At 41.0% G+C, this 23,173-nt stretch overlaps 1 protein-coding gene across 3 annotated transcripts in view; it reads left to right on the plus strand.

Annotated features, from left to right (window-relative positions):
• Positions 1 to 23,173, plus strand: part of RAPGEF4 (Rap guanine nucleotide exchange factor 4) — a 330,927-nt gene that overhangs the window by 81,019 nt on the left and 226,735 nt on the right. The window contains exon 1 of one of the 3 annotated variants that reach the window (XM_088830121.1): positions 322 to 6,687. The exons of the other annotated variants lie outside the window; for them this stretch is intronic. Within the exon in view, the coding sequence (XP_088686247.1) occupies positions 6,676 to 6,687 (12 nt within the window). The 5' untranslated portion in view covers positions 322 to 6,675. Of the gene's footprint in view, positions 1 to 321; positions 6,688 to 23,173 lie in introns of those variants that run through there. 3 annotated transcript variants of the gene reach the window in all.

Below are 23,173 nucleotides of genomic sequence, written 5' to 3' on the forward strand. Positions count from 1 at the left end.
AGAGACAAAAGCGAGTTTTAGGAAGGCAAAGCCAAAGTAGGTTTGCATGAGATTTGTGTGGAGAGGTTTTCTGTCAATTAAAAGGGCCCAGGCTTGAGGCAAATAAGCTGCTTTTTGGATCTTTAAAAGGTAAACCAAAAAGTCTTTTCCAAAAGAAAATTTCGAAGACTGGTTTAAGAGCAAAAAATGACTCCTACTTATGGTGTGTGTCATTATAATTGCTTTTGTCTGTGATGACTTATTCAAGTTGTTGGTCGAGGATGGTTTGCGGGCAATAATTAAAAATTTATTTTAATTAGGAGGCCCCAGCGCTGTGAAAAGTTCCTGAGAAGTTGCTCCCTATGAACATTCTACAAAATTCATTTAAAACATTTTCAAACATATAGGAAATCAGAAAGGATAATACAATGAAGGACTGCACTGTCCCTTAGTTCAGCAGTTGTTAGCATACAGCCATATTTGCTTCATCTCTTTCTGCTGAACCAGTGTGATATACATGTCAGGCACCATGACACTTCATCCTAAACATCTGAAGATATCAGGGTATCCTGCTGCATACCCATAGAACCGTTATTTCACCTACAAAACTGAAGACGATATCCTAATCTGATACCCAGTGCACAGCTGAAATTTCCCCATAAATATCCGTAAATGTATTCCATGAGTACTTTTGTACCTGCTTTATTTCAAACTCGGCTCAAATAAAGAACGTGCATTACGTGTGATTGTTATATCTAAGTCCGTCTCCCTCCTCCCCGCTGCTTCCCTGTTTCTGTCTCTCTATGGCGTTGACTTGTTAAAAAGGCCAGATTAGTTTCCTCCAAATTCAAGGTTTATCTGATTGTTTTCTCATGGTATCTTTTTTTGTACCCCTACCCCAGGGTTTCCTGAAAATGAAAGTTAGTGCTGAGGGTTTGATTAGGTCAAGCCAAACAGTTCTGGCAAGGAGAAGGCAAAGGTGATGCTGGGTACATCAGGGTGCTCCTAATGTCTGGATGCCTCACTGTTAGTGATGTGTTGACTTGACTCATTTGATCCCTCGGTTGGATTGTATTTGAGTATATTTTAGGGTGGGCTGTTTTTCGCAGAGATTTCCCTTAGAGGAAGAATGTTAAATGGGGGTATTGATGCAGAAGGTGGTACTTAGGATCCCAAACCTTGCCACGTGATTTTGTAATGCAGTGGGTCCAGCCCCTCACCTGTAACCTCAGCATGATTCTGGTCTCCCCTGTCAGTGAGCTGAAAAGGATGGAGGGAGTATTTAGTCTGACCTCCTATTTTACAGGTCAGGATGTGGAACCTCATAGTGAGCAAGAAGTTAATAAGATACTTTACTTACCTGTTCATGCAACCAAGTGCAAAGTACAAATTAGGTGCTTCTCCAGCATTTTAGCTGACTGAAGTAAGAGTGCAGGGAACTCCATTATCAGCCGCCTGTGTGAATCAGAACTTTATTAATGGGCACACTTGTGCATTTACAGTGCATGATCATCCTAAGAAATTGTGAAATTCTAAATTACCTTCTGAGTAATAAAGATCAACTTCTGTTTATTCTCCTGCTGCTGCTGCTGCTAAGTCGCTTCAGTCGTGTCCGACTCTGTGCGACCCCATAGATGGAAGCCTACCAGGCTCCCCAGTACCTGGGATTCTCCAGGCAAGAACACTGGAGTGGGTTGCCATTTCCTTCTGTTTATTCTACTGTTCACTTATTCAGCAAACGCTTAATGAGGATCTCCTGTGTGTCAAGTCTGGCAGGAGCATTGAACAAGACTAACAGAACTGCTGCTTGCTGGGCCAGGGCTTCTGTTCTACTTGGAGGAGACAGAAAATAAACTAGCAAGTCAATAATATTATTTCAGAGTATAATGTATCATTATCATTAAGTAAAATCTATTTCTATTATTTGAATTTGGGTGATCTATTGATGGCATATGTAACACTAATCTACTAGCAAAATATTGGATAACCAGAACACCTTTTCCTTGATTATGTCAGATAACAGAGTTGGTAATTCAGCCATTCATTACACTGGTATCTAATATCTGTAAGCAACATTAAAACTGAAGCTGTTAGTGCCAGCTAAAGTCTGAGTTAGATCTGATAGCCAAATATCAAGAGTGAAGAAGGGCATGGCTTCAGGATTCAGGGATAAGCCTCACTGAACCATGAAATGGCAGGAAAAGGCAGTAGAGCGGTCAGCTGGAGACTGCTTCTCCTGTCAGCGTGGCAAGAAGCTCACTCTTAGGCTCTAGTTCCCACACAGTAAAAGTTAGATTGTCTGAATCATGGGTCTAAATTCATGTGTTCATCTCCTCTGCTTGCTCACTTTTGAGGAATGGCATAGTGGGTCCATTTGTGTGGCAAGCACTCTCAGAGACTTCCCTCCTTATCTATGACTTTGGTGTCACTTAAAGCAGTGACGGTTGGATGGTATCACTGACTCGATGGACATGAGTTTGGGCAAACTCCCAGAGATGGTGAGGGACAGGGAAACCTGGTGTGTTGCAGTCCTTGGGGTCACAAGGAGACATGACTGAGAGACTGAGCAACAAAGTAATTGGCAAGGAGCAGGAGTCTGAGGTACTTCTATCTAGGAAATTATGGTGTCTAATCACTAGCAGGTAGCCCAGTCTAAAGAAGCTCTTTAATAGGCTGAGTGAATTATCTGTTTTAAATCTTACACTTGGGACTTTAATGGCAACAGAGAGCTTGGTAATCCTGCTTCCTTTTCTAATCAGAGGCAAGTGTTCTTCAGTTCAGTTCAGTTGCTCAGTCGTGTCCGGCTCTCTGCGACCCCCTGAATCACAGCACGCCAGGCCTCCCTGTCCTTCACCAACTCCCGGAGTTCACTCAAACTCACATCCACAGAGTCGGTGATGCCATCCAGCCATCTCATTCTCTGTCGTCCCCTTCTCCTCCCGCCCCCAACCTTTCCCAGCATCAGAGTCTTTTCCAGTGAGTCAACTCGTCGCATGAGGTGGCCAAAGTATTGCAGTTTCAGCTTTAGCATCAGTCCTTCCAGTGAACACCCAGGATTGATCTCCTCTAGAATGGACTGGTTGGATCTCCTTGCAGTACAAGGGACTCTCAAGAGTCTGCTCCAGCACCACAGTTCAAAAGCATCAATTCTTCGGCAATCAGCTTTCTTCACAGTCCAACTCTCACATCCATACATGACCACGGGAAAAACCGTAGCCTTGACTAGACGGACCTTGGTTGGCAAAGTAATGTCTCTGCTTTTTAACATACTATCTAGGTTGGTCATAACTTTCCTTCCAAGGAGTAAGCATCTTTTAATTTCCTGGCTGCAATCAGCGTCCACAGTGATTTTGGAGCCCCCCAAAATAAAGTCTGACATTGTTTCCGCTGTTTTCCCATCTATTTCCCATGAAGTGATGGGTCCGGATGCCATGATCTTTGTTTTCTGAATGTTGAGCTTCAAGCCAACCTTTTCACTCTCCTCTTTGTTCTCAGCAAATGCACACTCAGAGACCTACGTGTGAGATATTGAAATTCTATTTAATTTCATCAAATACTTTTGCTTTATGTTGTCATTAATGTTGTAGGTCAAATTGGTAGCACCCAGAGTACTTTTGAAAATTATTGTCATACTTTCAGAACAAACTCATGGTTGCCAGGCGGTGGGGAGAACGTTGTGGGGGAACAATAGTTAGGGAGTTTAGGATGGACATGCACACACTGCTGTTTTTAAAATGGATAATCAACAGGGTCCTACTGCCTAGCACATGGACCTCTGCTCAATGTTATGTGGCAGCCTGGATGGGAGGGGGTTTTGGGGTGGTGGATGCATGTATATGTATGGCTGAGTCCCTTCGCTGTTTACCTGAAACTGTCACGACATTGTTAATCATCTATACCCCAACACAAAATAAAAAGTTTAAAAAAATAAAAAAAACTTAAAAATCAGAAAATTCACGTCAAAAAATTGTCATAAATGTGACCAGAGCATTATTTCAGTCATCTGTCAGTTCAGTTCAGTCACAGAGTCATGTCCGACACTTTGCGACCCCTTGGTCTGCAGCACGCCAGGCTTCCCTGTCCATCATCATCTCCCTGTCAATCATCTATACAAATATATAAAATCAAAAAGAATATTCCCCAATATATAACTGAGGTAGCAACTTGATGCTTTTTATGTACCCTGTTTCTTTCCTAATAGCTACTTTCCTAATGAAATCTTTCAATCTTCCCTAATGAGAGCTACTTTCTTTCCTCTTTCCTTTCCATGTTTCAGTTGCCAATTTATGGTCATAACTGAGGGCGTTAGGTTGCTCTATCTCAACGCTAGGTCATATTTTCTTAGCTTAAGTGAATTACAGTAGCATTACTCAGAGTTGGTCAATAATACGTCCCTCTTTTTTCATGCTTCTTTGATATTAGAACTTAATACAAATATTAATTAGGTTGTAAAACATCTCATTTTTTAATAGCATCTTGGAGGGGAGGGAAGAAGTAAGAGTGAAAGGAGAAAGTTATGTTTTTGAATTTCAGAAGAAAATTTAAAAGTCGAAGTACCATTTTTTAGTTCTTGAGAATTATAATTTAAACTCTGACTCTAGAGGCACTGTATATCCTCGGTAAGGCAGTTAAATGGCAAAGCAGTTTAAGTGTTGGTTTGGGAGCTCTAAGCCATTATTAATACTTGATCCAAGATTATGAGTATTCATGACTGCTGGTGGCTCTTGAAATAAATAAATACCAGTTTACTGTCCAATTCCATGAATTTCTTCTGAGCGCATGCAGTCTAAGGTTGTCAGTGGTTAGACCAATAACAAAGGGTTTTTTTGGTTTTCTTCCTGACTTTCTGTCTGATGTTTTGGATGAAGATGCTTTCAGGTTTACAGCGCATTTTGACATCTTTACATGGAATGTTCCAAATACATGGACTTGAATGAGGATATGAGTCCAATGTGTTCATAGAAGTAGATTGGGGAGTCACTCTCCATCAGACTCATAAAAGATGCCACCGAGAGGTACTTGTTCCAATTGCATGAACATCATTCTGGCCAAAAACTCTCCTTCATTGTAAGCCATGTTTGAACATGTTCAGGGTAATACCCACTGGTGAATAAATTATTTGAAATTTAAAGACAGCAATGAGACTAGAGTCTTTAAAAATAAAGCAATATTTTAAATTTGAAGTCTGAGCCGTGCCACAATAAAAGTGGCTTTTTGGCCATAATAGTTACCCAGAAGCTCTTGTGATTTTATTCTAACAAAGACCTACAATATCACAGAGAACTGTTGCTCAGATGCAGTGATTGATTCAGTAGAGTTTATTCCCCATACATGTCTGTGGCCTCAGTAAATATTGTTGGCTGATGATTTTTTATGCTTTCTGAGATAGAAAATGGAATGGTAAAAATGAGAGTTTTTATGTGCATGTTTCTTAGGAAAAGAATACAGTTTGTAAACAAGAATATTTCTAAGAGTAATGAATATTGCCAAAGAAATATTTCTACATCTCTCCATTCCCTAATTTTCAGTGTTTTATTTCTCGATTCTTCCAGATATATTGGCAGTTGTTGGACTGAAAAGCTTTTTAGCCATTTCTGTTTACTGCCTCCTTTGGACTATGCAGAGAGAAAAAGCCCTTTTCCATTAGTAATCTTTCAAGCCACTATGAGAATAGGAATTATGGAAATAACAGAAGCTTAGTCTTTGCTGATGCACTTTAAAAACCATATTGGAATAATATACCTCTCAGAGGCATCTGCCCCAGCTTGAATAGATTTGATGTTCCTATCTGTCTTGGGCTATCAGAAAAATTAAAGCCCAATACTTAAAACATAGTATCTTAGAACATGAAAATCTCAGAAGCCCTTTGTGTGGGTTTTAATACTTTATTTAGCATGCAAAAAAATTCAGGTTGTTTTACTTTTACATTAATGGCAGCCTTTCAAGATAGACTGATCTTTCAAATAAATGCATAGGTGTTGAACTCTGAGTATACCTGCTGAATTCTGTGACCTACCCTCAGGTAGGCTGCCCCTGGCCTGCCTGTTAATATGCAGGGTCTCCCCCACCCCCAGCTGAGGATTAACCAGAGCCTAAAAGCCAAGTGACCTGCTTTCTCCCAAGTCAGAGGCCTGTACTGACTTTTTGGCAACTTTGGAGCTTGTACTATAGGGTTACTTCCCAGGCCAGAAATTTGCATCAAAGGACTAAGAAAAATACATCCAAAAATAAACATGAAAGCCAAGACTTCGTGCCAGGAACTCCAGCCACACACATCCTGTTGGCTGGTTCTCCCGCCTCTCTGCTCACAGTTCTGCTGCTTTTGAACTGAACGGGAGCCTGCTCGGCTGACTAGGGCTTCATGTCTGCCCCAGGCTCTCACTCCTCTGTCCACCAGCCTTTCCACGGGGTGGCAGAATGATTCAGATCCAGAGAGGAAGGGAGTGAAGTTACTAGGAGGTAACTAAAGTTAAAAAGATCTATATACACATAGGCAGGCAGAGGCAATCAGAAAGGACTTCCTGAACTTTCCTAGAGAGGCACCAGCCCCGGTTCTCTCTCGGGACCAAGATCCTCTTAACAGTAACAGATCCTAACAGGAAATTATCGGCGATGAAGGTGCATTTTGCTGTCCAGAGAAAGGACAGCTCTTCACTGGATGTCTGAGAACACTGAGAAAAAGGAAAAGAAGGACGCATGCCCTGCAAGGTCAGGATGGATTCTTATCTATTCTTTAGTGGGGAAATAATTACATGTCACAGCTTGCAGTTTGGTTTTATACTCTAAAACATCTCTGGCTTTTCTAATGAAGTTCTACCAGACCTAAATATGTACCATGGCACTGACATAATTTGATTTCATCTTTATTTGTGGGGAGAGAGTGGTAGGGGGGCGTAGTGAATTGTTTTTCTGATGGTGAAGGATTTGTTTATTTAGCCGGATGATCTTAAATGTTTCTAGAAGATAAAGATATTTGTTCTTAATTAGGCAGGGTTGCATTTATCACATTAATATTAAATATGTGTATTTAGTGAATGGCATCTATTAAAAATGAATTTGGGGCAAGGAAACAGATTGAGAGTGATGGTATTTCACCCTCTGAATGCCTGCAGCTCTCAGACTATATGAAGTCCTTAGTGTTTATGGGAAACTCTGCTACATTATTGATGACTTGCAGTCCCACCAGCTCTGAAAGCTGTGATCTCACTGTTTCTCAGATGATGACCAGGGGATCTGAACAGATCAAGGCTTGCTGGCAGGTGCCAGAAATGCCCAGATGTTGCTGGTAGGGCTGTTGGCAGGGTGCTGTAAGCAGTGTCATTCCTTCTTAGCCGGTGTTCCTTTGGGTGTTCATTTCAGGAGTGTGCAGTGGACGTTCATGTCTTCTAGGAGTTGCTGTTGGTAGAGGCTTTGAAATCCTTCCTCTGGTTTGGCATGTGCCAGCACGCCATTGACAACTCCCCCACCCTCTCCTTACACTTTAACCTAGCAGTACCCCTCTTCTGTCTCAGCTCACCTGTCAGGCTGCATACTTGCTAAAGAGCTCCTCAGCTCAATGTTAATTGATGCTTCTTGGGAAATTTCATCTCTCGAAGCTTCTGTCATACTTAGCAAGCAGACTTGGCTCCCGCCATGGGGAGATACAAAATGCACCATATCTGTCTTTCTGGTTTAAGATCTTACATAGAAGACAGACAAACATAAACACAAATCACCCTGATACCAAACTGAAAGGTACTGCAGGAAAGATAGGGGGTTCTGAAGGGTATATGGGGGCGGGCGGGGAGAAATTCATTTCCATGCAGGCTATCATTTCATCCAAAGACAAAGAGATCTGGTGAATTCTTGTGTGGCTAACAGGCCGTTTTTCAGCTTCCCTGAAGGACTGGGGTCAGTTAACCAAATTATAGTGTTTGAGGCAGCCTTGTCCCAAGGGACTGACCACACGGAAGAGGCTGGGCTTCCTCACTTGTGTAGTGCTGGCCTGCCTTCTCCTGTCCTGGGCCGCTTGCACCGGCTTGTTTAGGGGTCTGCCTGCCCTCTTGAGGGTGTCATGCGTTATGTTTCCAAATATCTGGCTTTGTGTTTTGTTTGTTGTTCAGTTATCACTGGAGAAATCTGTTCTGAAGCTTAATGGGTCCCCCAGGCAAAGGCAGTGTGAGTTGGGAGAACTTTTAAGAACTTGAGACTTTCAGAAGGAACTCGTGGTGTGGGCTGGGGATATTGTTAAGCTCTTTATGTGTCAGGAGCCCTGTGGTCATGGGACTTTCCTACTCTCATCAGGCCGAATTCCACTCCTGTGTAGTCTGCAGGCCCCCGTGGAGAGGTTAGGGCCCAGTCACCAGGGCAGGGTGTCTGACACCGAGGAAGGAGCAGCAGGAAATCCTGCCCCAAAGTCGGCAGCTCTGAATTCCTGCAGTCTTGCTTTGGTTGATCTCACTGACCTCAGTGTTTTGAGCTGTCTAGCTCAAACCAATAAATGCAAGACAGACCTCCTGAAGGCTCTTGATGTGGTCGAGTGTTCTGGCCTGAAATTCTGGACTATTCCTGGTTTCACCCAAGTTTGCTGAATGCCTTTTTGGAAAGCTTCCTGGGCCACCTATTTGTAAGATAAATATACCTTTACTGAAATCCTGCCTTGCTGACAGCAGTGGTCCAAGTTAATGTTGAATGTTAGGTGCCTTATAAGTTGAACAATTTAGTGCCTTCCACTCGTCTTTTAGTTTGCAAATTCAAGGTGGCACAGCAACAGATTATGTGAATGGAAAGGATAACGTATCGGCAGCAGTTGATATAGTATCAGAATATGTGACTTGAAAAGCAAAAACTTTTTGGTTTCTTTCTTCATTTATAATTGTAATTCGTAAAACTAGTTCCATGTTAGAATTTCCTGGGAGTTGTTAGAAAATTCCCATGATGGGCCATCTCTCGACCAATGAAACTAGGACCTCTCGATGGTAGGGGCTAGGTATCACAGCTCCCTAAAACTCCCCAGCTGGATCTACCCTGAACCCCTGGGTAGACTCTGCAGCTTTGTACTCGCTGCGCCTGTGTGGCGCTGGCCGGCATCTTTGCCCTGTGCTAAGGCTCTGCGACTAAATGATATGTTGGTTCCTTAGTAGTCTGTGTTAACTTTTCCAAGTGCTGTTATTCCTTCCCTTATGCAGACATTCTGCTTCCAAATTGGGGTTTCTGCCAGATTTAAGTGATAATGGCCATCAGTACTTTAGAGACTGAGTGAGTGGCATTTGTTTGAGGCTTTGTGATTAGACGTTACCTATGTGGTCTGTTTATTAAAAGTGCAAGAATAAGGTGCAAAATCACCGCCAAATTCCAGTCCTACAAGCACATGTTCTCTTAGTTGTCAGAATAATGATATCTTCATATACCACGTAGCTCCTGGAAAATTTCACTGCGACCTTGTAAGAGATACGAGTGAAAAAGGCAAATTTTATCTTAGTGTTATTATGAAAAGAGTTTTGAACTCATGAACCCCTAGATCCCTGATGTGTCCCTGGACTATACGTTGAGAATCACTTAAGTTAAATTCCCAGAAAAAGAAATACTAGTTGAAGGGTATGAAAACTGTTATGGCTCTTGATAAATATGATCACATTATTTTCAGTGGTTTTTATTCTGCCACCAAGAGTATTTGAGCATTCCTATTACATCCAGCCTTGGTCAGGATGACCATTTTATATATGTTTATTTATATATATGGATATATACTTACACACACACACACACACACACACACGCTTAGCTCAGCTGGTAAAGAATCTGCCTGCAATGTAGGAGACCCCAGTTCAATTCCTGGGTTGGGAAGAGCTCCTGGAGAAGGGATAGGCTACCCACTCCAGTATTCTTGGGTTTCCCTGGTGGCTCAGATGGTAAAGAATCTACCTACAATGCAGGAGACCTGAGTTCCATCCCTGGGTAGGGACGATCCCTTGGAGGAGGGCATGGCAACCCACTCCCATATTCTTGCCTGGAGAATCCTCATGGACAGAGAAGTGTGGTGGGCTACAGTCTTTGGCATCTCGGAGTCAGACACAACTGAGTGACTAAGCACAGCACATGTGTAGTTTTGTTTCCATCATATTGTTATTGTGTTTGATTACTGCTGAGATGGTGGAGATTTTCTTCAGTATTTCTTTACTGATTATACATACACCCTCTTTCAGGACATGTTACTCATACAGTTCAGTTCAGTTCAGTCGCTCAGTCGTGTCCGACTCTCCGCGACCCCATGAATCACAGCACGCTAGGCCTCCCTGTCCATCACCAACTCCCGGAGTACACTCAAACTCATGTCCACAGAGTCGGTGATGCCATCCAGCCATCTCATTCTCTGTCGACCCCTTCTCCTCCTGCCCCCAACCTTTCCCAGCATCAGAGTCTTTTCCAGTGAGTCAACTCGTCGAAAGAGATGGCCAAAGTATTGCAGTTTCAGCTTTAGCATCAGTCCTTCCAATGAACACCCAGGATTGATCTATAGATTGGCATTTATTTATCCATTTATGTGAATGCTGTATTTGATCAGAACATTAATCCTTTCTGGTAATTCCTGCAAATATTTTTTTCTTGGTCTGTTTTCATTTTTCATAATATTTAATGTACATAACTTCTAAATCCATTAAATCTATCACAATTTTCCATAAATTCCAAAGGTTTTGTCATAGGAGTTGGATATTAAGCAAGAGGACCATTAATAATTGAAAATTAATAAAGTAAAATCCTTATATGAATTCCTAATAATAATTGCACTACCTCGTGAGTCCCGGTATTGTTAATAATTTTTTGGAGATGTTTTAGTACAGTTGGGAATTAATCTCCTTCAGATTCTCTTTCTTGCTTTCTACTTTTGCTTTATATTTTGTCATTTCTCATCCTGGCCTCTTTTACACACTTCTTTTAGGTCTGAAACGTCAAGCTTGTCTCTTTCCTCTTCCAATTATTTATTCAAACTTTCAGAAAAATTGAGAGTTGACTGGGTCCTGATGAAAGTCCTGGTCTCGCTTCCAGCCAATCCTGTGTCTTCAGGAATGTCACAATCTTCCTAAACCTCCTTCATTAAAAAAAAAAAAATGGTGAGGAAGACAATAATCCTATCACAAATGGTTGGGAGGAAGAAATGATGCAATGTAACCATCTCTTAGCCCCAGAGAAGCATCCAGTAAAGGGCCTGGGAAGCAGTGAAGGATGAACACACAGATGGAGCAGGAGCTCAGACATGCAGGCCTGCTCAGTCACATGGTTCTGCTCTCACTGCTGCCTGGGGAGAGGTTCAAACTGTCTATCTGGGCGTTCAAAGCTCTCTGAAGTTGAAGGATGAGAATTCATCCTTTTCCAGCCATATTGCCTCTACTAATTTATACACGCATTCATATCAGCCTAAATCATGCCAGCAAGCATTAGTTGTGCATCCACTAGATGCCAGGGGCTGCACTAAGCACTGGGACAAAGATCTGAACAGGCTGTGGCCCTCAAGGAGCTTGCAGTCTAATGAAGAGAAATATGTGAAACTAAATCTTACAATGTGAATAGACACGAGCTCCAGCAGAGACTCACACAGGGGCTGGAGGTGGGAGGAGAACAGAGCATCTGCCGGGGACAGTTGGAGAGCTGCCAGAGTAAAACCTCCTCTGTGAGCTATCATCATGAGGCTGATAGCAGTGTGATCGACAGAGAGATGCTGCCGGACACAGGCAGAGGATCCAGGTGCCACAGATGAAACACACCTGTGTTCTGGTGGGACACAAGTGGGCCATCGCAGGTCTGCCAGTGAGCGGGCATGCTGCTCTCATCCTCGAGTTCTTCATGGATACAAGAGCCCATCAGAGTCTCCTGGCCTTTCCTGAGAACAGGACAAGGTTGTTTTCTTTCTTTCTTTTTTTTCATTTAAGTATAGTTGATTTATTTGCAATGCTTCATTGATTTCTGCTGTACAGCACAGTGATTTAGTTATACATATATATATACATTGTTTTTCATATTTTTGCATTATGGTTTATTATAGGATATTGAATATAGTTCTCTGTGCTATGCAGTAGGACTGAGTTGTTTATCCATTTCTATATGTAATAGTTTCCATGTACTAATATCAAGCTCCCAGTTCATCTCTCCCCAACTCTTACTCCTGTTGACAGCCACAAGTCTGTTCTATGCCTGTGAGTCTGTTTCCTAGATAAATTCATTTGTGCCATATTTTAGATTCCACATATAAGTGATATCACGGGGTATTTGTCTTTCTCTTTCCTATTTACTTCATGTAGTATTATAATCTCTGGGTCCATTCTTATTGCTGCAAATGGCCTTATTTCATCACCGACTCAATGGACATGAGTTTGAGTGAACTTCAGGAGTTGGTGATGGACAGGGAGGCCTGGCGTGCTGTGATTCATGGGGTCGTGGAGAGTTGGACATGACTGAGCGACTGAACTGAACTGAATATTCCATTGAATGTATGTCCCACATCTGCCTTGTCCATCTACCTGTTGATGGACATTTAGGTCCATGTCTTGGCTATTTTGAATAGTGCTGCTATGAACATAAGGGTGCATTTCAGTACACGGTTTTTTATTTCTTTCTTCACCTTCCTGAAGTCCTTCTCCAGCTTTTCCAGAGACTAGCTGTATAACTGTTTGCTCACTGAAGCAAAAACACATAACAAACCCAGAGACTGAAGGTCACATCTTCAGTGAAACAGCCCCTAACAGACTCCAACTTCAGGTTGCTAACTACTTCTCCAATCCTGCCTTCCCAGTCTCTTTGCTGAATATTCCCTTTGCTTCCAATCACCTGTTTCTCCCGTCCCATGATCCAGCCCAGACGATGTCTCCTCTGACATTTCCCAGACCCCTCCTCCAGATCAAGTGAACAGCATCAAGAAGGAAGGACAGCAGCCCCTTCACATAGGTGTTTCTTCGTGGCAGTTCATTTTCTTAATCAGATCTGTCTGTGACTGGATGGCAGCAGGCTGAGTGTCCTCCTAAGGAGCTGGGGATCCAGGTGATGAAAAAGACAAGGATACTGAGAAGGACAGGTTGAGATGAGATCAGGGGCTGGGCCTCAGGACGGCCAGCATCTGGGCTTGCTGAAGTTCATGGGAAATGAAGGCCCAGAGCGCTGCCATTCTTCAAGCAGACCAAGAAACCTGGGAGCTGAGAGGTGCTTGGACCAAGAGACCCCTGAGCAAGAGGCCAAATGTGGCTTCAAGCCTGACCCAGAGTGAACTAAGAACTATTATAGACACACTTTGGGGGTCCACTTGGCTTGTCCCGGGTGTGGAGGCCTGCAGGGCTTCATCAGTTAGGGCTTCCAGTGGGGGCTCTGCAGAACCTGGTGCAGCCAGGGTTCCTAGTGGCTATCAAGCCTGGGTCTTTGGGTCACAGGTGGTGGCAGTGAAGATAATAAACCATCAGTAATAAGAACAGAAGAGTTTTATTTGAACCAAACTGAGGACCAGCCCAGAAGCCAGCTCCCAGGTTACTCAGAGGTGCTGCTCTGGAGATGCAGGGTTTTCAACACAGTTTTATGTCTTGTCAGAACAAAGAACATTAAACAAGACAGGGACATATCTCTTTTTCAAGGTTTCAAAATAAGCAAACCAGACTAGCACATGTACAGCCAGTCAGTGTGGCCTTGGCACCTGGGAAGGGACTCTTATCACTGAAGGAGAACCAGCATTAGCATCCCAGGAAGGGATGTATTTAATCTTTGTCTATAACATGGACATTCTCTTCTGGTTAATGCATCTTTTTCTTTAATAATTAGAGCAGATACATGATGTTTGTTTGATAGTCTGCAAACAGGCGATTTTAATTAGCATAAAATTCAGCTTAGCTCGTGTGTAAGCCAGAATGACTCCCCTAAATCTCAACATGGGGAAACGTCTTTTATCAGAGGCATAGAATGCTCCACATCACTCTGTGTGTTCTCTCTGGGACTTGGGGAGTCTTCTCCCATCTCGTGTAGGAGGAAGGTGAGTCCCCTAGAGCATCCTATTTGAAGGGTCCATGGCATCTGTCAAAATGGCAGATCTGCGTGAAAAACATCCTGGTTATTAGTATTTTGCATTTGCATGATGGGTCTCTCTATGTGAATAGTTCAGTTCAGTCGCTCAGTCGTGTCCGACTCTCTGCGACCCCATGAATCACAGCACGCCAGGCCTCCCTGTCCTTCACCAACTCCCGGAGTTCACTCAAACTCATGTCCATCAAGTCGGTGATGCCATCCAACCATCTCATCCTCTGTCATCCCCTTCTCCTCCTGCCCCCAATCCCTCCCAGCATCAGAGGCCTTTCCAGTGAGTCAACTCGTTGCATGAGGTGGCCAAAGTATTGGAGTTTCAGCTTTAGCATCAGTCCTTCCAATGAACACCCAGGACTGATCTCCTTTAGAATGGACTGGTTGGATCTCCTTGCAGTCCAAGGGACTCTCAAGAGTCTTCTCCAGCACCACAGTTCAAAAGCATCAATTCTTCGGCAATCAGCTTTCTTCACAGTCTAACTCTCACATCCATACATGACCACTGGAAAAACCATAGCCTTGACTAGACGGACCTTTGTTGGCAAAGTTAATATCTCTGCTGATAAAAGGTGAATTTTATTGAGCATCAGCTGAGTGCCAGCAGTCAGTCTCATCTTTTTTACAAATTATTTAGCATTAAATTAGTGCCAGCTTAGTCTCAAGAATATAGTCTAAGTATCCTGAATTCAGTTGTGGGGAATTCTGGCCTAAAAAGAGCTTTCTGTTAGCTTGGGAAAAATTTAGGGTTACACCCAAATGTTTGTGTTTTGTCCAGAAGTAGTAGAATGACTTTATTTGGTCCATTGGCACATGGGTCTATAGGTGGAGTCAGGAAAGAGGAATCGTCCAGAGCAGGTGCTTCTTCTCTGAAATTTGTGAGCCCTGGGAGTTTATGGAACAGTTACTGAGAAATCCGCAAACCTAGTATTTTTTTGTGTGTACATTTTTCTGAAAAGAAGGCCATCCTAACCTGAAAGAGTTCTGTTACTTCCAAGGAAATTAAGGACCATTTTCCACAGAGTCAAAATGATCCAGACCAGATTAGATAGCATGTTTATGTGGGAGGATGCAATGAACCTTTACTCTTAACTTAATACATCTTTATAGACTTAGTGATGATGCAATTGGAGATAGAAAAATAATTTTCACTGTGGCTCTAAAGTTTTGCCATTGTTATTTAAAAACTTTTTGTAATGAAAAAGAAATCATTAGAAAAAATGCCAAGTTCTGTGGTCAAAACGAAAATGCTGATTTGCGGGTCCATTGTCTCTCTAAATAGAGCATATTTGAATATTTTGTATTCAGTTCCAAAATGATCGAACTTTAATAATTTTTCATGTAGTGTGGTTTTGAATTATCTGTTCCATGCTCCACCCCCCATCCACATTTAATGATGCCCATAAAACTAACTGGATAATTTTAGACAATGGTAATTTTATTTTTTTCTTTTCCTCATTCTTTTTTAAAAAAAAAAATTTATTGGGGTATAGTTGATTTACAATGTGTAAGTTTCAGGTATACAACAAATTAAATCAGTTATACATATATCAATACATATATCCCTTAAAATTCTGTCCCATATAGGTTATTCCCTGGTAACCACAAGCTTCTTTTCTATATCTGTACTTCTATTTTGTAAATAAGTTAATTTGTGCCCCTTTTTCTTAGATACAACATATAAGTGATATCATATGATGTTTAACTTTCTGTGTCTGACTTACTTCGCTTAGTATGACAATCTCTAGGTCTATCCATGTTGCTGCAAACAGCATTTCGTTCGTTTTTGTGGCTGAGTAATATTCTTTATCCTTTCCTCTGTTGATGGACATTTAGATTGCTTCCATGTCCTGGCTGTTTTAAATAGTGCTGCAGTGAACATTGGGGTCCATGTATCTTTTCCAGTTATGGTTTTCTCCAGGTACATGCCAAGGAATCGGATTGCTAGGTCATATGCTAGTTCTGTTTTTAGTTTTTTAGGAACCTCCATGCTGTTCTTCCCAGTGGCTGTATACCAATTTACATTCCCATCGACAGTGTCAGAGTCTTCCGTTTTCTTCTCTCCAACATTTGTTGTTTGTAGATCTTTTGATGGCCATTCTGATGGGTGTGAGGTGGTACCTCATTAGAGTTTTGATTTTCATTCCTATAATTAGTGATGTTGAGCATCATTTCATGTGCGTTTTGACCCTGTGTACGTCTTCTTTGGAGAAAAGTCTGTAGATCTCCTGCCCATGTTTTTATTGGGTAGGTTTTTTTTTCCTTTGATATTAAGCTGCATAAGCTGTTTGTATATTTTGGAGAGTAATGCCTTGTCAGTTGCTTCATTTGCAAATATTTTCTCCTATTCTGATGATCAGGCAATGATACTTTTAAAAATTAGCTAAAGCATGGCCCATTATGCAAAGTAAAAAGACTATCTTATTTTTTTATTTTAGAGAAATTTAATTTATTGAGACTAGGGAATGCATGCATTTGGTAAAATAATAATAATTCTAAAATTAGAGTAGTGTATCTATAATGAAAGTGTAGTTTTCTCTCACCCTTGCCCCCAGCTGCAGCTGTCTTCTGCAGTAGCAACCCCCTGATTTGGGGCATCTTCTGTAGAATATTTTATGCAGAATATTCCTTGATTGATTACTGGGCAAGACTTTCAAAGCTGATAATTGACTATTTTTCTCAACCCCTTAAAGAAAGAAAAAAATTTTTTTAATTCTAAAAGTTTCAAGATATTCTGTATCACATTCTTTACACAGATTGACCCTAGCATACCTGCCAGGGTTGTAGTTTACTTTCTCTGTTTGCTTTACTATTTCATTAAATTCCAACAACTTGAATCTCCTATCAGCATCATCTGATCTTTTACATTTGAGAACTTAATTGTAAAGTGTAACTATGGTTCAACTAAAAAAATTCTAGCCAAGCATGTAATAGTCTTTGTAGTAGTATATTAGATTTTCATTATTGAGAACTGAAAGTTTGAAAATTCAAACTAATATACATGTTTAGCAATATTAAAAATATAAAAAATGTAAAAATAATACTTCCTTCAATTTGAATAGAGAGGTGTAATTATTATGACTCTAGGATATCAACATTGATATCTTGCTAGTAAATAAAACATGGGAAATTCTTTTAGTATTAATTTTATAAGAAGTTATTTCTGTAAATAACCTCTATTTTTGCATTTCCTGAGTTGATGTATGCATACCAATGGAGGCAAGCGTCCCTTGTGGTGTATATGACCTTGCATCCATGGCCCTTGAGAGAATAAATATTTATGTTGATAGTGCAGCTGTCATGAATTGAGTTCATAAAATTGGGTTTGGGTTTTTTAATCTGACATATTATTCTTGTTTAATTTCATTGTGCTGACTATGATTCAAGTGCTATAAATCAGTGAGTGTTTTGCCCACAAAAGAAAAAGAGAGCAGGAATAATATGAAATATGGCCTTTGTTTTTATTAAAGGTGTTTCTTCATTTGGGTACCTGTTTTTTTTTTCCCCCAGCTGCTAGCCCCCAGATCTTATCATGTTTTTTTAAAACAGGTCTATGATGATGATTTGAAGTAAGGGGTAGCATAAAGCTCATAAAACTAAAATGTGAAAGAAAAGAGCGGCATGGTTAAAAAAAAAACTATCCTTTTAAAATGCAGAAGTAGGACATATGTATACAAAGTCAAAGAGTATAAACAAGGCTGACTACATAATTTGTGGGGCCCGGTGCAAAATAAAAATGTAAGGTCTCTTTCCCCAGAGGGAAAAAAAGGGTACTAAAATATAAAGCTTTTTCCTTTCTTCTTTCTTCTTAATCTGAACTCATCATATTTCTTGTTTGCTATATAATGTTGTTCTAAGTAAAGACAAACTTTAAATTTAAATTATTAGGGCAAATTTACTCTTTATCTTCCCGTAGTGTAGTGCTAGAAAAGTGACACTAAGAATATTTAATTTGTATGTGGAATTAGTGAAATTACACAGTCAGTGTTTCTTAGCTCATAAATGCATAGGTGTTTCATTTTTTAACCAGAAGAGTGGAAACCATGCACAAAGCTGATTCAGCTGTTTTTATTTCTTTAGTTGATGCATGCACCTTCTGCCTACATTCTCCCTCTTTAGCTTACGAATAAGTAAGGGAAGACTGAAGGGAACAGGACTGTGAGTTGTCCTAGCTTTCCTTTCTCCTCCTCCTCATTTTCAGTGTAAGTGGCTGGCTAATCCAGGGAAGTAACATGAATCAGGAAGGCTAAGATAGCATTCCTTTGTCGGTGCTTTTGCATTCTTACTGTGTTCAGAGCACGTTCTGGTTATCCCAGAAAGCTGGGACTCTGGCCGTAGCACGAGGATTTGTTCATTGGGAGATGTAACACGCCTACCTTGTACCTTGACTTATGTTGAACTCCCAGGCACCAAGAGTCCACCTGAGTTCTGTCTTCAGAGGGCGTGTGAATGCTGTAGGTAAACAGGGCATCAGGAAACAGTAGGCATGTGTACTGCAGTCTCCCTCATTCACACACATGCCCCGCTGTCCAATTGGACTTCACTCACAAAGCACATGTTCAAAGACAGAATTATTAAGAACTTCAAGATGGTGACAGCAGAGCATTAAATTTTCCAGAGCCTGAGTGTGGGGCCCTATGCCAGCTACCTCACAATTTTCATGCTTATGGAGCCAGCCCTGAGTATAGAAAGGCATGAAATAGAAAATAAGTTTCTTCCTTTTCCTTCCCCACTCACATTCCCAGCTCTTCTTACCAGAGGAAATCATCTTGTTTCTTTTTTTTTTTTCAGTTTGTAAAATTGCTATCACTGTCACCCTTTAAGCACTGCATTAAAAAAATTCCAGCTTTTCTATAGACATGACATAACGCCCACTATGATAGTCAGTGAAAATAAAGATGCTAACTCTTTGAAACCTACAGGAATGTGCCACATTCACCTTTGCCTCACTGACTTTTTTTAAAATTTATTTTTTATTGAAGGATAATTGCCTTACGAATTTTGTTTTCTGTCAAACCTCAACATGAATCAGCCATAGGTGTACATATATCCCCTCCCTGTTGAACCTCTTTCCCATCTCCCTCCCCATCGCACCCCTCTAGGTTGATACAGAGCCCCTGTTTGAGTTTCTTAGCCATACAGCAAGTTCCTGTTGGCTGTCTATATTACATATGGTAATGCAAGTTTCCACGAAACTCTTTCCACACATCTCACCCTCCCCTCCCCTCTCCCCATGTCCATAAGTCTGTTCTCTATGTCTGTTTCTCCATTGCTGCCCTGTAAATAAATTCTTGAGAACCATTTTTCTAGATTGCCTATATATGTGTTAGAATACGATATTTACCTTTCTCTTTCTGACTCACTTCACTCTGTATAATAGGTTCTAGGTTCATCCACCTCATCATATCTGACTCAAATGCATTCCTTTTTATGGCTGAGTAATATTCCACTGTGTATATGTACCACACTTCTTTATCCATTCATGTGTCAGTGGGCATCTAGGTTGCTTCCGTGTTCTAGCTGTTGTAAATAGTGCTGCAGTGAACAATGGGATGCTTGTGTCTTTTTCAATTTTGCCTTTTTCAATTTTGCTTGTGTCTTTTTCAATTTCTTGCTTGTGTCTTTTTCAGTTTTGGTTTCCTCAGGGTATATGCCTAGGATTTGGAATGCTGGGTAATATGGTGGTTTTATTCCTAGTTTTTAAAGAAATCTCCATACCGTCTTCCACAGTGGCTGTATCAGTTTACATTCCCACCAACAGTGCAGTACTCTTGTCTGGAGAATCCCATGGACGGGGGAGCCTGGTGGGCTGCTGTCTATGGGTTCTCTTGGAGTCGGACACGACTGAGAGACTTCACTTTGACTTTTCACTTTCATGCATTGGAGAAGGCAGTGGCAACCCACTCTAGTGTTCTTGCCTGGAGAATCCCAGGGACCGGGGAGCCTGGTGGGCTGCCGTCTATGGGGTCGCACAGAGTCGGACACGACTGAAGTGACTTAGCAGCAGCAGCAGCAGCAGTGCAGGAGCGTTCCCTTTTCTCCACACTGTCTCCAGCATTTATTGTTTGTAGACTTTTTGATGATAGCCATTCTGATTAGTGTGAGGTGATATCTCATTGTAGTTTTGAGGAAATCATCTTGTTTCTTCATGAACATTTCAGATACTTAAAGCTGAACATAGCTATAGATGGCTAGATGCATACATGTGAAGTGCTAGATTAAATATGACCACAGATTCTTTGCAGCTTTTCCAATCTAAGGATGGAGTTTGCTTTTCTCCTCTTTAATCCAGAGTAGGACTGAGATGTGCTCTGACCAATAGAATGCTAGGGGAGTGATTTGACTTTGCTTGTTGGCCTGTACAGGCCCTATAGTTTCATGCTTGTGCTCTGGGAGTGTTTCCTCCCGTGTGCAGAGATGCCCAAAATGCAGAACCATGTGGTCCCATCTAGTCATTTCAGCCACACTAGCTGAGGCCCCAGAGAAGTGAATCCATTTTACCTTATCCCTTCACCCCTACCCCAGCTGACTCCAGCTACCTGAGTGAGCTTCAGTGATACCAACGGAAGAACCACCCAGAGAGCCCAACACAATGATAAGAAGTAAGTCATTGTTTTAAGCCATTGAATTTTGCAGTGGTTTGTAATGAGCAATAATGATATAATGTATAATGATATACATTAAAAACATTTAAATTTGCATAGTTCCATAAATGGGATTGCATCATTCATAATGTCTATAGCTTGCCTTTTTCCCTTGAGAGACCCTTCTGTCTCAGTCCATTCAGACTAACCACATTATGCTACAGAGTTTTCTACTGGCTGGATTACTCTAGTTATATAACCTATTATCCCGTTGACAGACAGTTATGTTGGTTTGTGTCCTCATAAACAGTGCTGCAATGTCCGTGTGTATGGACATTCTTATACATATATCTGGATGTACTTTTGTGGGGTAAACACTTACCTGTGGAATTATATGGGCATTATGTGAAATTTAAAATCTGGTATTTTCTGATTACACTGCAGAAAATCTGCACTAGTTTATACTCTTCTCAGTGTATGAGCATACTGTTTTACCATTTCTTCAACACTAATTTCAAAGTTTGAAAAATTTGCCAGGGAAAAAGATGGAGTCCTAACATTATTTTGTTTCCTTAATCATGAGTGAGGGAAAGCATCTTCTTTTTTAACATTTTATTTATTTTTAGTTGAAGGATAATTGCTTTACAGTATTGTGTTGGTTTCTGCCATACATCAGCATGAATCAGCCAGAGGTATACGTATGTCCCCTCCCTCTTGAGCTTCCCTCCCACCCCACCCTTCTAGGTTGTCACAGAGCCCAGGTTTGGGCTCCCCGAGTCATCCAGCAAATTCCCACTGGCCGTCTGTTTCATGCATGGTACTGTATAGATTTCCATGCTGCTCTCTCCATTTGTCAAGCCCCCTCCTTCCCAGCCTTATGTTCACCAGTCTGCCCTCCATGCTTGTGTCTCCACTGCTGCCCTGAAAATACGTTCATCAGTACCATCTTTCTAGATTCCATATTCATTTTTCTCCTGCTAACTTACTTCACTTTGTATAATAGGCTGTAAGCACATCCACCTCATTAGAGCTAATTCAAATGTGTTCCTTTTTATGGCTGAGTAATATTTCATTGTATGTATGTACCACAGCTTCTTTATCCATTCGTCTGTTGATGGACATTTAGGTAAGAAAGCATCTTTTAAAACATCCCTTGGCATGTCGTAATTTTTTTAAATGTCCGAATGACTGGTTCATATCCTTTGTCTGGTAATCTATTGTCGTATATCTTGAAATAGCTTTTCCAAGATTTTGTTTGAGATATATTTTGCGACCAGGCATTTATGACTGGGAAAATGTTTCCTAACTTGCTTTATGATTTTCTTCCTCAAGACATTCCTTTCATTCATTAATTTTTTTCCTCTAATCTCCCTCTTGAACCATGCCCCAGTTACACATCCCTAGAGACATAGTACTATAAAGCAAAACTTTCAGGCATTTTGTTGTCTACCACTTCTTCTGGAAATTATTTTAATTTACACAGTTAATGCTTTTATCCTTTTGCTCTGGGGAGACACTTCTTCAGGAAGCTAATCTGAAGTTAGTTGGTTGCTGGATCTGTTGGCTGCAAAGTACAATTCCCAGAAATAATTCATCCTTATCTATTTGGGGGAAACTACAGGGAAGAATTCATTTTAAAATTAAATCACCTGCTGTTTTTTCTTGGCCTGATCAACAATCAGCATTTGGTACAAGGTCTCTTGTTCTCTTTAAAGATCTGATACTTTTTGTGGAATTGTAGAGTTGGGGTTAAAAATATTGGATAAAGGGTTGAAGTAATTCCACTTTTGTTCCAGGATCTGATCATTCACAGGTGCCCAGTGCGTTGCCCATTAGTCATTCTAGAAAAACAGGATCAAACCAAGTGTGGAAGCCAGCAGAGGCAGCTTCAGAAACCTCAGAGGAAGGGGCATCTAAGAGAGAGTGTAGGGACTTCCCTGGTACTCCAGCGGTTAAGACTCCATGCTTCCACTACAGGAGGTGCAGGTTGAATCCCTGGTTGAGGAACGGAGATCCTGCATGCTGCATAGTGCAGCCAAAAAACAGTGATTTATAGAATATAATTTCTACGTTGTTCCTTAAATTTCAATCACATTCTATCCTAATATGCAAGTTCATAAATGAATAGAGGGGACAGTTTTTCAGGTGGAAAGCACATGGCCTGGGTGTCAGACAGACTTGGGTCAAATGAGATTTTATCACTCCCTGGCTGTGTGATATTGAGCCAGAAGTTGCACCCCAGTTTTCTCACCTATTAATGAGATAAAACATAGCTTGTATTGTTAAGAGAGTCTGAGTGTCTAGTGCATAGGTAAACACTGAACAAAAGAATTTCATTAACTTTAGATATATAATTTAACTATGTTTTATGAGCATAAATCATTCTCAGTGTTTGTGAGAAATTAAACATTGATGAATTGCTTTTTAAAAAACACACAATTCTATAATAATAAGATCTCTTAGCCATTATCCATTGCTTCTAAAGTCAAAGTCTCAGTGCCAGTGGAAGATTGGGGTCATGAAAGAGTTAAGGCTAGTAAGGTTTTCATTGTTCTAAGGTTTCCATTTTCAGACTGGGGTGT

The sequence above is a fragment of the Moschus berezovskii genome, chromosome 2, assembly GCF_049115385.1.
Source record: "Moschus berezovskii isolate FMDL1 chromosome 2, NW_MosBer_1.0, whole genome shotgun sequence".
Lineage (NCBI taxonomy): Eukaryota > Metazoa > Chordata > Mammalia > Artiodactyla > Moschidae > Moschus > Moschus berezovskii.